Below are 15,112 nucleotides of genomic sequence, written 5' to 3'. Positions count from 1 at the left end.
TACACTGTATTTTTGTTTTTAAGTTTATTTATTTTGAGAGAGAGCGAGCACGTGCATGCGGGGGAGGGGCAGAGAAGGAAGGAGAGAGAGAGAGAAAGGGAGCGGAGTAGAGAGAGAATCCCAAGCAGGCTCCACTCCGTCAGCGTAGAGCCTGATATGGGGCTTGAACTCACAGACCGTGAGATCGTGACCTGAGCCGGAATCAAGAGTCGGACACCTAATCGACTGAACCAGCCAGGCGCCCCTACACTGTATTTTTTAAGTGGAACTTCAACTGGGAATCACCAAGGCCTTTAGAATGATTGTGGATGCAGTTTTATGTCTTGTAGCCTTATGTATAGAAACCTCTGAGTAGAATTTTGTATTTTCTTCCCAGTAATCCATAATAAAAGTTTTTATTGATGTGTTTATTGGAGATGAGCATATATAGCCACTGCTGTGACTTGGTTGACCCTGTCTGTCCTTCTGTAAGTGTCTTTTACAAACACTAACGGTGCAATCCCATTTGTTCCTTGTCACAGAAAGCTAAAACTCTGGCCATGTCAGTCGCTTCCTCTGGATTTGCCGAGTTCACTCCTCAGTCCATCCTAAGGTCTGGTCTTCGAACATCACCTTTACCGTCTCCGTCTCTGTCGCCTGGAAGGTCCCTTTCCCCTCCTCTGCGACTTAAAGAAACTAGAATTTCATTCATGGAAGAAGGCGTGGCCACAAAACGGACTGCTGAAGTAAGCCTGTTAATAGTTGGAACAAAAAAGACTTAATAAGAATATATTAGCTTTTACAAGTAAAACGATAAATCCATTTAAATAATACCACTCCAGAGTTTTGTATGCACTCTCGCAGAGTGTCATGAAATCAGAAAACATTAGTTCAGAAAGAAACTCATGGTATTGGCCGAGCCAAACCCATCATTTACGAGTGAAGAAAATACAGCCCAGAAGCACCAAGTAAATTGCCTGGAATCAAATAGCTATTTGGTGGCAGAAACCTCCTAATTCTTAGTCCATGTTTTGTTTCTTACCTTATTCATCCTCTCTCTTACTGAGACCTTAATTGGTTGTTTAGGCGGGTATGTTGTCAGACTTCCACTGTGGTTGATAGGACACCATTTGGTAGCAGTGGGCCATCTTGCCTCCTGTGTTTACTAGTCTTTTGGAAAAACTGCCTCGTTACCAGTTAGGGAAACATTCACAGCCACGTATCTGTATCTGGAAAGATGGATTTAGAGCGAGTGTTGACTGAGGAGAGAATCTAGACAAATACCAGAATTGGAGAGCGTGGAGAGCTGAGACTCGACCGCGACTTCTTTTTACTAGTCAATATTTTCTTTTTTCCAAAACCTCTTACTTGACAGGGGGCAGACGAGAGCAGAGTAAGACTATCTTTTACGTCACCTTTCCATAAATGTGGAGTTCCGGCAGAAAACAGACGGCTGAAGAGCGAAGACAGGACAGCAGCCTTTTCCCCGAATAGTCCCGAAAAGGACCATCGAGAAATGGACGTGAGATCGGAGGACACGGCGTCACAGAGTTTGGAGAAACTGGACACGAGCAAAGAAAGTAGCGGTACCTCAACCAGGTCGGACCAGACCACCTTGGAGTACCAGGACGCGCCATCCCCAGGAGACTTGGAAGATCTTTTTGTGGCCTCAAAGCCAGTGAGCCCTCCCACGGAATTAATTGCTAATTTGACTGAACAGACAGAGAAGGACAGTGATCCAGACGTTCTTGAATCAGAAATAACTCCTCCAGACCTGGAGAAACAAACGGGTAAGAACTCATTTCCCAATATTCACAAGATTTGTAATAGAATTCTTCCATTGTAAGAAAAGCATCGGGATTGAACAGTCATATGATCACAGCGGACTAGCTTGTAGGCACAATGCGCGCAGGTGACGTCAGGCCCTCTTACGGCTCTGAGAAGTAACAATACGAACTCTGCAGACTAGGTTGGTACGGTTTTTAACTTGTCCAGCACCCTCAACTTTCTAGAAAGCTGCTCAGAAACCAGGTCGTTCGTTCGTGCTCTTCACTGTCCCCACTGCCAAAATCATCTCTGGGCGATCAAAACAAATCTCCAAGGGCCCATGAATTTATAGCTTTATGTTTATCCATCGGAAAGATTTTGAGCCCCTAACGCATGTGCAGCAGGTGGGCTCTTTCTGTGTGGGCTCATTGCTGAGAGTCAGATAGTGAGTGAGGCAGACATGGCCTTGCCCGTCGGTAACTTAGAGCCTAGTGGACTATAGATAAACGAACAAACACTTAGACTGTTGTTTGATACGTGCTATCGTAGGCGGCATGGCAGGGGCCGGGGGAGAGAGGAGAGAGACTTGGCTTAAGATTGCATCAGAAATTTAGCCCATTTTTGTATGTTTCGACCCCCTGCGCATTTAAAGGTAACTCCTGACTTTAAAACTGTTAATCTAAATACTTCTATAGAAATCTGTGTCCTAGTGGTTTCTTTGGGGCTCTGATGTCTGTTTCCCAAACACAGGCATTGGCAATTGCTCTGAGGGCCTAGGGCTGTCCCCGTGAATAGCATCTGTCACTTTGGATGTGCTCGGTTCCACTAAAATATCTGAATGATAAAACATGAAGATGTTCATGGCAGTATCTTCATCGATGATTCCCAAAAAGATCAGGCAGTCTCAAATAGAAACTTCTGTTCTCATGGGAGATCATGAGGCACAAACTGTAGAGTAAAACTGACTACATTTGAATCTCGGCTCCTTACTAGGCCTGGGATAAGATGTGACTGCATGCCTTTGTTTCTTTGTCTGTGAAATGGGGGGACAGTTCGACCACTTTGACTGTTGAGGACTAAGTGCGTCGATCTGTGTACAACACTTGCACGTTAAGCCAGAAGTGAGAGGTGTGGATTAAAGGGGCTCTTGGACTGGGCTCAGAGAACTCGAAGGATCTGTGGCATTCTGATGCCGGGGAGTAAACCTAACGGTATAAAAAAGCGGAGCCACCAACGTGTTCGAAAGTAATCGTCCAGGAAGGACTGTGAGGAATCGCTAAACATTTGGCATAAATCATTGTAAGTGTTCTCCACCGTGTGATTTCCAGGCCCTTTGGAAGAGGCGGAGGCACAGGACCTCTTAGTCGCAGAGGCGGAAGTTTCCGAGTTCAGTCACCTGAGCCCCGTTCAAGGAGTCGAAGCTTCCCTCAGTGTACCAGCAGCCCACGAAGGGTAAGTTAGTGGAGAGAAGTTCCCGTGTTAAGAAAGTATAATAAAACGGTGAACCGGTTGTTTAATATTCGTGCGTAGATGAGCTTTTATTTTAGATCTTGGACATTCCCATTTCAGTAACGGTTTCTGTTAGGAAGGACATTCTTTGGGTCCAGTGTGTGCTACTTGGCAGTTACCGTGAATCCTAGAATGAGACTCCACATTTCCTGAATTTATGAAGTCATGATGAATTGAGGCAGATCTCCTCTTACATGCTTTGGTGATCCCGTTTTTGTTGAGGACCAGAGTTGGATTTCCAGCCGTGCGTTCCTCCACACCCTCCCATTTCTGGTGGCTTCAGGCCGATGAGGTGCGTCTGCTGTAGCACAGGATGGAGTGTAGGAGAGGCAGTGCTGTTTTTGCCATCCTGTGAATCCGAGACTCCGCCGGCCGAGTTTCTGGTTTTGAATGACTGCCTGAACCACAGTGCCCCCCCACCAGTTTTATTTGGCGTTTGCACATTTGGGCAGCGTTCCTAGGTGGTGTTGGGGAGGGTGGGGCGGTGTCCTAGATGGTGTTGGGCAGTGGTGCTCAGTGTGCTCCAACAGACTGACGCCGGTTCCCGGTCGGTTCACGGTCTGCGACAAGACAGACAGGCAGCTTGTATGAGAATATTGGTCAGTGCACCACGTCCCTTCTTGGACGTCACCGAACTGACCAGTGAAGTGATTGACCTGGCAGAAGCTCTTCATCGGGTCGCAAGGCAGACACCTCGCACATCAGGACCCTGAGCAACACTGTTACAGAGGAAACAGAAAAGTGGCAGCTTTGATCTCGAAGCCCTAAGGGTGAATTCGCGTGCACACAGTGTGATCATGTCATGCTGTCCATGGTTCATCGCCCTGTCGGGCCTGCTGGAGTTCACAGAGCACCCACGAAAACCAGTATCATGAAGGTCGCGTCTCCTGCGTGACCTCAGTTGCGTGCTGCCCTTCCGAGAAGAGAGATCCTGATTAGCTGGAATCTTTGCCAGGCTTTCATAGAAAAATGGGAGGACGTAAGATGAAAGGATTGTCTAGATTGTCTTATTGTCTCATTCTCATGTTTCTTGAGTTTTAATGAAAATATTTATTGCAGTGGGTTAGATGGTTAATTACAAAAGTTACAAAGCAAAGCGCAGTCACATGACAAGAAACTTTGCGGTCACCGTGGGTAATAATCTGGGCGGATAGTCTCCATCATGACAAGCTGTGTCCTTTTTAAATATAAATTTATCAGCCGTTGGTTCTTGGTTAGCTTAACGTTGTGAGATGAGTCTTAAAAATACACCTATGAAATAAACATATATAATATTCCAAATGCATGCTTTTTCTTGCATTTATTTTTTAATTTTATTTGTCCCCTCTTACAAAGGCAGCATGCTTTAGTTGGGTTTGGGGGAAAGGCCAGCTCAGCATAGGAAGGGATCACCGTCCCCATATTTGCAGAACTTAACTTTGATCAAGTGATACAGGTCCCATCGGTCTCCCACTGTTTTATCATCCTCTTTTTAGATGACACTAAAACACCGAAACTGACTTTACTGAGTATATAGGAGATACTCCATAATACCTGGTAGACTTATTTAAGGATGTGCCCACAGTAATTTAAAAACTGGCATAAGTGTAAGTTTATATTGATCGGCATGCCACTGTTGCCAACAGAGTAAAATATTAGAAAACAGGAATACCGAATCTAGCACTGCTTGTTTCTGAATTCACCTACAAATTTTACAGTGTTCTTCAAAATGACCTTGGGTGGTTCATTCATAATGAAAACCTCAGTTTTCGTTACCAAAATGACATGTGGCAGAGGGAGCAGGATTATTAACACAGGTAAGAGCAGGTGGGGGCCTTCGTACACGCTCACGGACGTACTTCTGTTTCTAAAGGAAAATCGTCGCCCTGAAATCCCGGGTACCAGTTCTAGACGAAGGGGTAGTGTCTGTCGCGGCCTGTTCCTCTTCACTCAGAGCAGGTAACAGCACACGTGTATATTTTCTTGCCTTCAGAATTCTTTTTAGTGTTTTAGGAGTGTTCTGTTCCTAGAACAAAGGAATCTGTTATCTAGATTTTCTTATCACAGTTCTTCCTTTTTGGTCAGATTCCGTAGCTAAAGGAAGTGAGTCTCTGAAGGCATTCTGTGGTCTGCCAGTAGAAGTCTTAGAATGGTTTTTGTGGACATATTTTCCTTCAGAACATCAGAGAGAGGAAATTAAGTTCTCAATCCCCAACCAGACTGCATATCTGCTTTTTGATCTCCTGGGACTGAGGTGTCTACACAGGGCAACTTCTGGTTTTGTGTTTGTAATAACTTAAGGCCAAAATTGGCTTTTTACTATTAGAAAACAATCACAAACAACTGCATTTACTCTAGGGAAGTTAACGAATGTATAGACTTCATTTTTTTTTTTTTTTTTTTTTAAACCAATTTTTTTTTTTTTTTTTTAAGTGCCTCCTCTTAGACCCTGGTTGTATAGAGATGAGAGAGGAACATTTTCCTCAGCTTCCAGCTGGGTTTGGGGAAAGCAGGCATCTTGAACTTAGCATTTTGCATGATCACCTAACAGTACTATGTTACGATGTTGCTGCTGACTCTGGAGCCCATGCTCCATACCTATAATACCGCCTGCCCGTCTCATTATGAATAGGGATTAGGACAGACTTGAATAAACTTGTTTTTTTCCCCTCATTAAGAATGTAATATGTCTTCTTTTAAGTTTATTTTTGAGAGAGAGTGGGGGAGGGGCAGAGAGAGAGGGAATCCCAAGCAGGCTCCACACTGTCAGTGCACAACCTGATATGGGACTCGATCCCACCATCCACGAGATCATGACCTGAGCTGAAACCAAGAGTCTGTCCCTTAACCAACCGAGCCCCCCCCCCGCAGGTGCACCTAGGATGTAATATACTTTTATTGTAAAATAATGAGGAGAGCACAGCCAAGTAAAGTAGAAATCCCCATAACCTGGATATCTACTTTAAGGACCCATTATTGGCAATTTAAAGTATCTTTCCTGGATTTGTGTGTGTGTGCATATTTTCCTGCGTATGTGGGAAGAGAAGGTAAATGTGGAGGCTTTGCTTGGATTCATAACCTAGTTCCGCACTTAATATGTAAAGGCTATGGGCTGTACCTCCCATTGCTTTGTCTATAAAATATTTATACCTTTAAGTGTTAATAAAAGCTCAATTAAAAAATGAAGGCTCAATAAATGTTGTCTATAATTATAAAACATCAGCAGTTTATTACCAAAACAACTTTCTTTTTCAGTTAGCACTAAACTTCTGACTTTTTCCTATGTCATTAATATAGATTAACCCTGTCCTTTTTAACAGTCGTGGTCGTGTTCCCTCGTATGGATGTTCTGTGGTGGGCTTAACTCGTGCTTATTGATGAACATTCGGGCTGATCGCCATTTCTGTTTTGCCATTTCATTTCTGCCTTGAATTTTTTTGTGTGTCCATATCTTGGCACATTTTGTGTCAGCATTTCTCTTCAGTAGTTCCAAACCATGAGCTTCCCAGGCAGGTCAAGGATTATGCACAGATTTCTAGGATTTTCTCCAGGGAAGGTTATTCGCGCTTTCACACACCTACCGTTGGAAGGTAAAGTGCATGCTTCCCCCATTCCTCTGCCGGATGGACAGGTGACAGCTGCCTTCATTTCGTTTTATAAGCTGTCTTTGGGTCTTTGGGGTACTGCTGGCCCCATTATCTATTAAAAGTGTGAAAATAGTTTTTGTTTTTTTTCTTTAAACCTTTTTATTGATATTTGTTAAATTCTAAAGGTTTTTAAGTTAGATGCCACCCCACCCCACCCCCCCGCCCACCTGCCACAAAGTGTTTGGGATTTTGTGTCATTCACAAACCCAAGTGGCATATAAATAACTATGAGTGCTAGTAAGTCTTTGGCAAAGGTAAAGAGGATTTTTGGTTTGTTTTGTTTAGGCGAGCTGTCGCCCTCCCTCAACTCCCCTCTAGCTTTTCTAAGTGGTAGAGTGTATTTGTGGTCATTTGGATGCTTTCTGCCAAAAGAGATCTAGTCTTTTTCCAGCGAGATAAAGCCCTGATTGCATGTCCCTCGCGTCATTCTGTAACCGCTCTGTGGGGATAGCTGGTTGCCACTAGTCACCTGATGAAGTTTCCAGGCTAATTGAATGGAGAACAAACATCTGAGCCCCTCAGAGCAGTCGTGTTCATACTGAAGTTTCAGAGTAAGAGCAAGAATTCTATCCAAGTTGAAAAGAACCCGGGCAGGGGCACCTGGGTGGTTCACTCAGTTGAGCGTCCGACTTCAGCTCAGGTCGTGATCTCACAGTTCCTGGGTTCCAGCCCCACGTCAGGCTGTGTGCTGACAGCTCGGAGCCTGGAACCTGCTTCGGATTCTGTGTCTCCCTCTCTCTCTGCCCCTCCCCACTCCCGCTGTCAAAGCAAGTATGTGTTGTTTAAACCGAATGGATACCGTAGAGATGGGATTCACATGTAAACCCTCACTGGCTTTTCCCGTCAGATGTCAGAAGCCGTGTGGCAATATGTCTGGTTTTCAAGGAAACAGTCTCCAGTGCAACACAGCCCTAACCTTTCTGCGGCTTCTCACTTAGTGTGGTGTGTATCTTTCTGGTTTTCTTTCCGTCTAAAACCTGGAGGATTAACTCTCGTTTGTCTTTCAGCTGCGTCTGACGTCCATGGTGACACTGGGGACCTGGGGCTTGTTGCCTCCGAAAGTCCCGTTACCTCTGGTCATAAGTCTGACCAAGAGATAGCACTGACCTTAAAAGAAGATCATGAAGTAGCAGCCGATGTGCTGAAAGCAAGTGTTGACTTTCCAGAAGAAAAGCCTCCTGTCTCTGACGGTCCTCCGGATACTCAAGAAATTCATGTAAAAACATTAATTTTTTACTTGTTAGTTGTGGTTTAGTTAGGTTTCAAACCGTAGTTTAAACCTAATGTATACGTTTACCTGACTGCTATCTAAAAGCCTCTTTATAATAACGTGCGTGAAAAAAAAAAAGTGTGACTGTTTTGTGGAATATAAAAGAATAAATCCTTTAAGTGAGAAATTGTTTTTCATGAAAACCAAAAGGCTATGTGAAGTCATAATTTTAACAATTTAAATTAAAAAAAAGATTTTTTTTAATGTTTATTTTTGAGAGAGAGAGTACGAGCGTGGGAGGGGCACGGAGAGGGAGACACAGAATCCGAAGCAGGCTCCAGGCTGCGAGCTGTCAGCACAGAGCCTGACGTGGGGCTCGAACTCATGAGCCATTGACATCATGTCCTGAGCCAAAGTCGGACGCTCAACCGACTGAGCCACCCAGGCACCCCTAACAGTTTAATTTTTGCTTAGTATCTGGTTCAAATGAAAGGTCTTTTAGCCATGAGAAAACAGACCCTGGCTACTCCAGAGACAAGCATGGCATCAAAACTACTCAGAGCCTATATTTGAAAGTAATTGAATACAGTTAAATAGAACCTTTTCCCCCATGCATACTTGTAGGAGAATGATAACCAATTGGCTGGGGTTTAACCTCTATACCCTTGAGAAAGGATTTCTTTCTTTTTTTTTTTTTGGTATTTAATACGACTTGCTTTCTAAAAATTCCGTCACGTTTCTTTTACAATCAATGGGCAACCTCTGTACGATAAATGAATTTAAGATCAAGCAAAAACACCTCTAATTTATAGAAATGTGACTGGGTCGTATTTGGGAAGTTTCTTAACTCACAAGAGTGTGGTGCTTATCCGTATCCGTATCCGTGAGTATTCTCACTGTGACACAGGCGGCCACAGTTCCCATTCTTTCAGCTGGGAAGCTAATAAAACTGTGGGTGTGGTGTGAGCGGGAGCCCGCGTCTCTGGGTACTTGCAGTCTCTCCTCGCTGAATGTTCGGGGAGTGGGAAAATGTCATTGTCTAGGTGGGTGGGAATGTTCTACCTTCTTGGTCAGGAGATCTCTCTGTTACTTTCTACCTCCTCCTTTTTCTCCCCTTCCCTTACCAAAAGGTAAATGCAAGGACCATTCCTTCTTCCACCAAACCCTTGCAAGAGAGGTACTGAACTTGAAAGCCTTAGGAATTTCATGGTTTATGCAGCCCCAGCAAAGGCAAGAGGATTGAGTCTAGCCCAAGGGAGCTTATGTAGGTGAACTCTTCTTCAACCTTATGGGGATCGTGCTGTTTAGAAAAAGTGTGGCTAGTTAGGTAATGTGGGGATTCCCATTAAAATGCGATTTGGGGGTTGTTTCTCTCTGGTTAATTTTTTTTTCCTTGGGTGAGAACAGAATAAGTCCTTTAAATTCTTCTCACAGCTGTTGTTAGCATCGTGATAATTTTCAAGGTTTTATAAAGACTGTCTTTTTTTAGCTAGGGAAATGTGGGATTTCTATTTTAATTCCATTCAGAATCTCAGAATCTTTTTTTGTCTAGTTATTTTGACTGAGTAATAATGTCTGATGGCTTAAATGGACGTTTTATAAAATAAACCCATAAGCATAGGCCAGATTAAATGTAGTTTATGTTTAACAGCTCATAAACCAAGGGTGAGATGATTATTTAAAACCTTTGTGCTTTAGCTTCAAATAAAGGCGTGAAAATCCTTTAACCTTCTCTTATCTTTAATTCATTTTAGGTGATTGAACATGAAAAACTTGGAGTTCAAGATTCGGGACACGAGGCTAACGATCTTTCATTTAATGAGTTGTATCCCTCAGGGGCCCTTAAGCTCCAGTATAACTTTGATACCATTGAGCGGCAGTTCTGTGACTTGCCTGATAATAAAGACTCCGCTGAGTGTGACGTTGCCGAAGTAGATGGGGAGCTTTTTGGGGCGCAGAGCAACTTTACCTTGATACTGGAAGGTGAAGAAGGAGAGTTTGAGACAGGTGATTCTGCCGCATCTAACGTGTTAGCTACAGCGGCGAACACGGCAGCGGAAGAAAAACCCGCGTGCGGCGGGGAGCATGATGGTCGCGGACACGCCGCAGATTTCGTGTCTGTCACCGCGAGTGACCGGGAGTCCCAGAAGCTGGAGACGTTACCATATGTGCCTGAACCCATTAAAGTAGCCATTGCAGAAAATTTATTAGATGTGATTAAAGACACAAGAAGTAAAGAAATTACTTCAGATACAGTGGAACCACCGTCCATTCATGACAACTTACCTTTAATAAGCCAGAAGGTAATGTGTCCCGGCAAGGTAGTCAGATCTACGCCGAAGACTGTGCAGGAAACCAGTACACTGACCGTAAGCGTGAGCCAGACGCATGACATGATTTCCTCTAGAACGCGCACGAGAGGACAGCGCGTCCAAAACCTGAGTGTCAGACCAGCTCAGCAGGAGGAGTCCGCAGATGTCGCCACCCCTGGCACCCCGGGGCTTTCGGGCGGGAGGAGAGCGAGGAGAACGAAGGACCTCTCTGGGGCTTCCGAAAGCGCCTGTTCTGACGTCAGAGGAGCGTCTCCGAACCAGCAAGTACCCCAAAATTCTGTTACTCCTCGGAGAGGACGGAAAAGAAAAGATCACCAAGACACTTCAGAAAGTGATCATCCTATGGTACGGGAGCCACCGGCCACTCCAGGTGGCTCACTCGGGAGGTTAAAATCCTCTCCGCTGCTGGAGCCAGCAGCTGAGGAAGTTAAGCTTTCATCTGTCACCAAAAAGACCCCTAGAAAAATTAAAAAAGTGGTGGAGAATGACGACAGTGTTGAAATGGTAGATCTAGGCGTAAAAGTTAGTAAAGTAGCACGCTCTGGCGGAAGCACCAGAAAACTGAGAAGTGCTAAACTAGCGGCTTCTGAAACCACGGGATATAAGCAAGATGGAGAAAGTAGGCTTTCACCTGTTACAAAAAAGACTCCTAGAGGCATTAAAAAAGCAGTAGAAAATGCCGACAGTGTTGAAACGGCCGATAAAGATGTAAAAGTCAGTAAAGGAGCGCGTTCTGGCGGAAGCACCAGAAAACTGAGAAGTGCTAACGTCGGCTCTTCCAGAAGTGTAGGATACAAACCAGATCCCATGTGCATTGAAGAGGCACCGCCTGTTCAGCACAACAGCAGGGCCAAAAAGAGAGAAGTCAGCACGCCGGATGTTCCGGAAGACTGTCAACGTGACACATCCCAGCTGGCTCTTGAAACCGAATCGGATCTGCCTAGGAAACGGGGTAGGCCGAGAAAAAAACCACCTGAAGACGTGGGATCTAAGGCCACTAAGGAAGTGAGGAGTCCCAAGAAGACGCAGACTCCCAGCCGCCAAAGGAGGTCCGCCAGGAGCACCCCAGCCAGAGGTGGCAAGGCTGACGCCGGGAAGCCAGCTTTAGAAAAGTCCGTTTCTGTGCCAGCGGAGGAACTTGCCACGGTGACCAGTGCAAAGAGGAAGCTTACAAAAAGGACCGAAAATCAAAGCCAGACACGTGCATTACGCTTAATATCGGAAAAATGCACGGGCGAAGACCCAAAGGAACCAGGTGACCCAGAAGCCAAAGTGCCCGCCGCGGTGGCCGTGACCCAGTCCGCGCGTGGCAGGAGGACTAGGGCCAGCAAGGCCGTCTCACTGCTGGACCCTTCGGAACCAGAAACGGAGTTTGTCTTTTCTCCTCCTGTGTCAAAGGCTCCAAGGAAAGAGAAAGGTACTTTTACTTGTGTTCAAAGCACAATTTTCATCTCACACAACGTCTTCTGTTTTCAGCACAGTTCAAGACTGTAATTGGTTATTTCTCCTGAAAATGATTAGTAGTTATAGAGAAGTCCTCCCTGGTCCAAAGAAGAAAACAGTCTTGATCTTTTAATAGTAAAATTTAAAGATTTTCTATTTCAAGGTTTATCTTAGATTCAAGACCTTTCTGGTCCAGTAGGACTCTTTAAATCCTATAATGCACTTGTCATGGGTCTTATCTTTTAGAATAGTATCCTCTCGTCATTCTGCCGTCAGTGACTTAATTTCTCCCCCCAGAGAATCAGCATTTTTCATCTAAGTGCAGCCGTGTTTGGCTCGTGACCCAGCTGATATCTGCAACCTCAGATTGTTTGGAGGGAGGGGAAGGAAGGAGTGGTAACATTTTGTCATTTAGGACGCACATTACCTAAATGCGTGCTCCCGGTAGCGCCTCCCCTCCCAGTTGGCTCGGCTGCCTGTCCAGCCTGCCTCATGAGGCACTGTTGGGTTGGTACAGGGCACACCTTCCCAAAGGGGTGATGAGAACCTCTTACTATTTAGGTCTAAAGCATAGGTCTACATAGAATAACAAAGAGATTACGATGTCTCTGTGCTGTTAAGATTTGGAGGGGGATTTTTCAGTAAAGCGGGCAATCAAGAAAAAGGATCTAAAAGGTGCTGTGGCCCGACAGACCTGGTGCGGGAGTTCTTTGCAAATGTTATAGAAGCAGTTGTTTACCTAAGGTTTAAGATGTTAATTTCAGCAAAGCAGCTCAGGGACTTGTGAGTGAAGTAGGTGACTGTGTTGTATTTATTTAAACCTTTTCATCATACAAACGCAGTGAGGAACGACCCATATTGTTAGACGCCTCCTGACTCGAGGAAGGCCATGGGGAGATAAGCCATTTAAAAATCTACAAACTGAAATTTTCTATATTCAGCATTCACTGCACAAGCACTTCTTTAATTTCCATACTTATGCAGTAATCCATTATATTAACATAGCTTGAGCCCAGGAAAGGGCGCTTGTCCTCATTTTTTAAAAATAATTTGAGGGGTGCCTGGGTGGCTGTCTCTGTTAAGCGATCGCCTCTTGACTTTGGCTCAGGTCATGATCTCATGGTTCGTGAGATCGAGCCACGCATTTGGCTCTCAGCTGACAGCATGGAGCCTGCTTGGGATTTTCTCTCTCTCTCTCTCTCCCCCCCCTCTCTCAAAATAAGGAAACTTAAAAAATAAAAATAAAAATAATTTGTGGTTGGGGCGCCTGGGTGGCTCATTCTGTTAAGCATCTGAGTGGCTCGGGTCATAATCTCACGGTTTCTGAGTTGAAGCCTCACATTGGGCCCTCCACTGTCAGCATGGAGCCCGCTTCGGATCCTCATCTCCCTCTCTCTGCCCCTCCTCCTCTCTCTCTCTCTCTCAAAAATAAATAGACATTAAAAAAAATAATTTGTGGCTGTAGAAGGTCTCCTCTGCCCCCTCCCAGTGTTTTAAAGTCAGATCTTTGATTTTGCAGTCCTGTGTAATTCAGTTCTTCCTGGTGTTAGGAAAGGTGGGCCACACCCATACTCTGCCCAGAACAGAACAGAACCGAACGCTCATCGCAGCTCACGTTACTAAGCTGCTCTGTTAGAGCTCAAATTACTGAAAGGCAGCAGTGTGGGGAGCAGAAGGTTATTAACACAAGTCTTTTCTGCTTTCCTCGTGACTTAGAACAGTGTAGCCAACACCGAAGTTGTGTGTTGTTCTGGTACAGACGGCAGACATCTCAGGAATTCTGAGTTTTGTCACCTTTGCAGAGTCATCCTCCCTCCATGTGCCCATTAACTATAACTTTTTCTGTAATAAATTCATGCCTGCCATAGAAAATCAGAAAAGTCATCTAGAGGACCAATAGCCAGTGTTTGCAGTCTCTTCCCGTTGTAGGTATAGTTTGTTTGTTTTTAAATGCTTATTTATATTTGAGAGAGAGAGGGCAAGTGGGGGAAGGACTGACAGAATCCGAAGCAGGTTCCAGGTTCTGAGCTGTCAGCACAGAGCCCGATGCGGGGCTTGAACTCACGAACCATGAGATCATGACCTAAGCCGAAGTCGGACCCTTAACCGACGGAGTCCCCCAGGTGCCCCTGTAGTTTGTTTTTTTAAAACCCAACAGCCTGATGTGTGTACAGCTGTGTATTTTGCTTCCCCCCTCGCTCGCTGAGTATCTTCAGATGCTTGTGTGTTTTGTCACTCACACACTGAGGGCTCCTGGGTGGCGTCGCATCCCGCTGACGGGCCACAGGCTGCTCACGATTTCTCCTGGTAGGTATTTGAATGGTTTTCAGATTTTCTAGTAGTAAAAAGAGACCCCTTCTGGTGAGAAGTGATGAGAAATGGGGGGGCTGCAAGATGTCATTTCTGCCACTTTACTAGCTGGGCGGGTGGGGGGGAGGGGGCCGCATAGCCCTCCTGACCCTGCTTTTCCTCCGTGTGCAGTGAAGATGCCAGCGCCCCGCTCTGTCGCTCCTTCACCGGGGTGGCCACCCCCCACGGAGGCTCTGTCCATCCTTCTGCCCTCTCACTGCGCCTCTGTCCCCAATGCTGACTTAAGTCGTATTTTGAAAGCTCTTTGGGGAGGGGTTGGAAGTGCAGGGAGCAGGTGCAGGAAGTCCTCTAATCAAAACCCATCAAAGAAACCACCGCCCCAAACGTAGTCAGAAGTGTTTCGCTGGTCGGAAGAACGCGAAGCTTGGCGTTTCAGTGGACTTTGTGTAATTTCTGTTGCTAGCAACAGTTACTGAAGAGGGGCGCGCCGTCTGCCTGAGGCCGGAGTGGGTGTATGTTCGCCGGCTGATCTGACTCTCCGCAGCCCGGGGAAGGGTGCTGTTGTCTGCGGTGGGAGACGGAAGTTCAGGGACACAGAGCTTCCCCCCACCCCCTGCCCCCCCAGGATAAGTGTCCGTGGAGCCAACTCCTGCTGGCTGCTCAGAGTTGTTAAAGCTGCTTACAGTACGTTCCTGGCTCTGAAGCCAGGACTTTGGAACTCCTCAAGCCTTAAGTAGCGCTGGAGAGAGATGGGTGAGGAATTCACATGCCGACAGGTAGAACAAAGTCTTGTCTGGCTGATACAAGCGCGTGGAAGGTGTGGTGGAGGCCGGATTCTTTGGCACGTGGTAGTGTAGGTTTCTAGTTCCTGATCGCCCTCTGCAGTGCAGGGGGAACCGGAGGTGAAGAGCGTGAGCTGGTCTTTGAAAAGGCAG

The 15,112-nt window shown here is 45.7% G+C and overlaps 1 protein-coding gene across 6 annotated transcripts in view; it reads left to right on the top strand.

Moving 5' to 3' along the window:
* AHCTF1 (AT-hook containing transcription factor 1) overlaps nucleotides 1-15,112 on the top strand; it is a 75,884-nt gene that overhangs the window by 56,130 nt on the left and 4,642 nt on the right. For 4 of the 6 annotated variants that reach the window (XM_040451882.1, XM_040451883.1, XM_040451884.1 and 1 more), the window contains 6 exons: nucleotides 522-725; nucleotides 1,355-1,769; nucleotides 3,075-3,198; nucleotides 5,108-5,193; nucleotides 7,889-8,097; nucleotides 9,846-11,841. In XM_040451882.1, the coding sequence (XP_040307816.1) occupies nucleotides 522-725; nucleotides 1,355-1,769; nucleotides 3,075-3,198; nucleotides 5,108-5,193; nucleotides 7,889-8,097; nucleotides 9,846-11,841 (3,034 nt within the window). Of the gene's footprint in view, nucleotides 1-521; nucleotides 726-1,354; nucleotides 1,770-3,074; nucleotides 3,199-5,107; nucleotides 5,194-7,888; nucleotides 8,098-9,221; nucleotides 9,356-9,845; nucleotides 11,842-14,041; nucleotides 14,174-15,112 lie in introns of those variants that run through there. The other 2 variants (XR_005783650.1, XM_040451885.1) reach the window with 2 other exon arrangements.

The sequence above is a fragment of the Herpailurus yagouaroundi genome, unplaced genomic scaffold (genome assembly GCF_014898765.1).
Source record: "Herpailurus yagouaroundi ecotype Mexico unplaced genomic scaffold, PumYag 205, whole genome shotgun sequence".
In the NCBI taxonomy this organism is placed as follows: Eukaryota; Metazoa; Chordata; class Mammalia; order Carnivora; family Felidae; genus Herpailurus; species Herpailurus yagouaroundi.
Note: the sequence above shows the minus strand (reverse complement) of the source record. Positions and strands in the feature narration are given on the sequence as shown.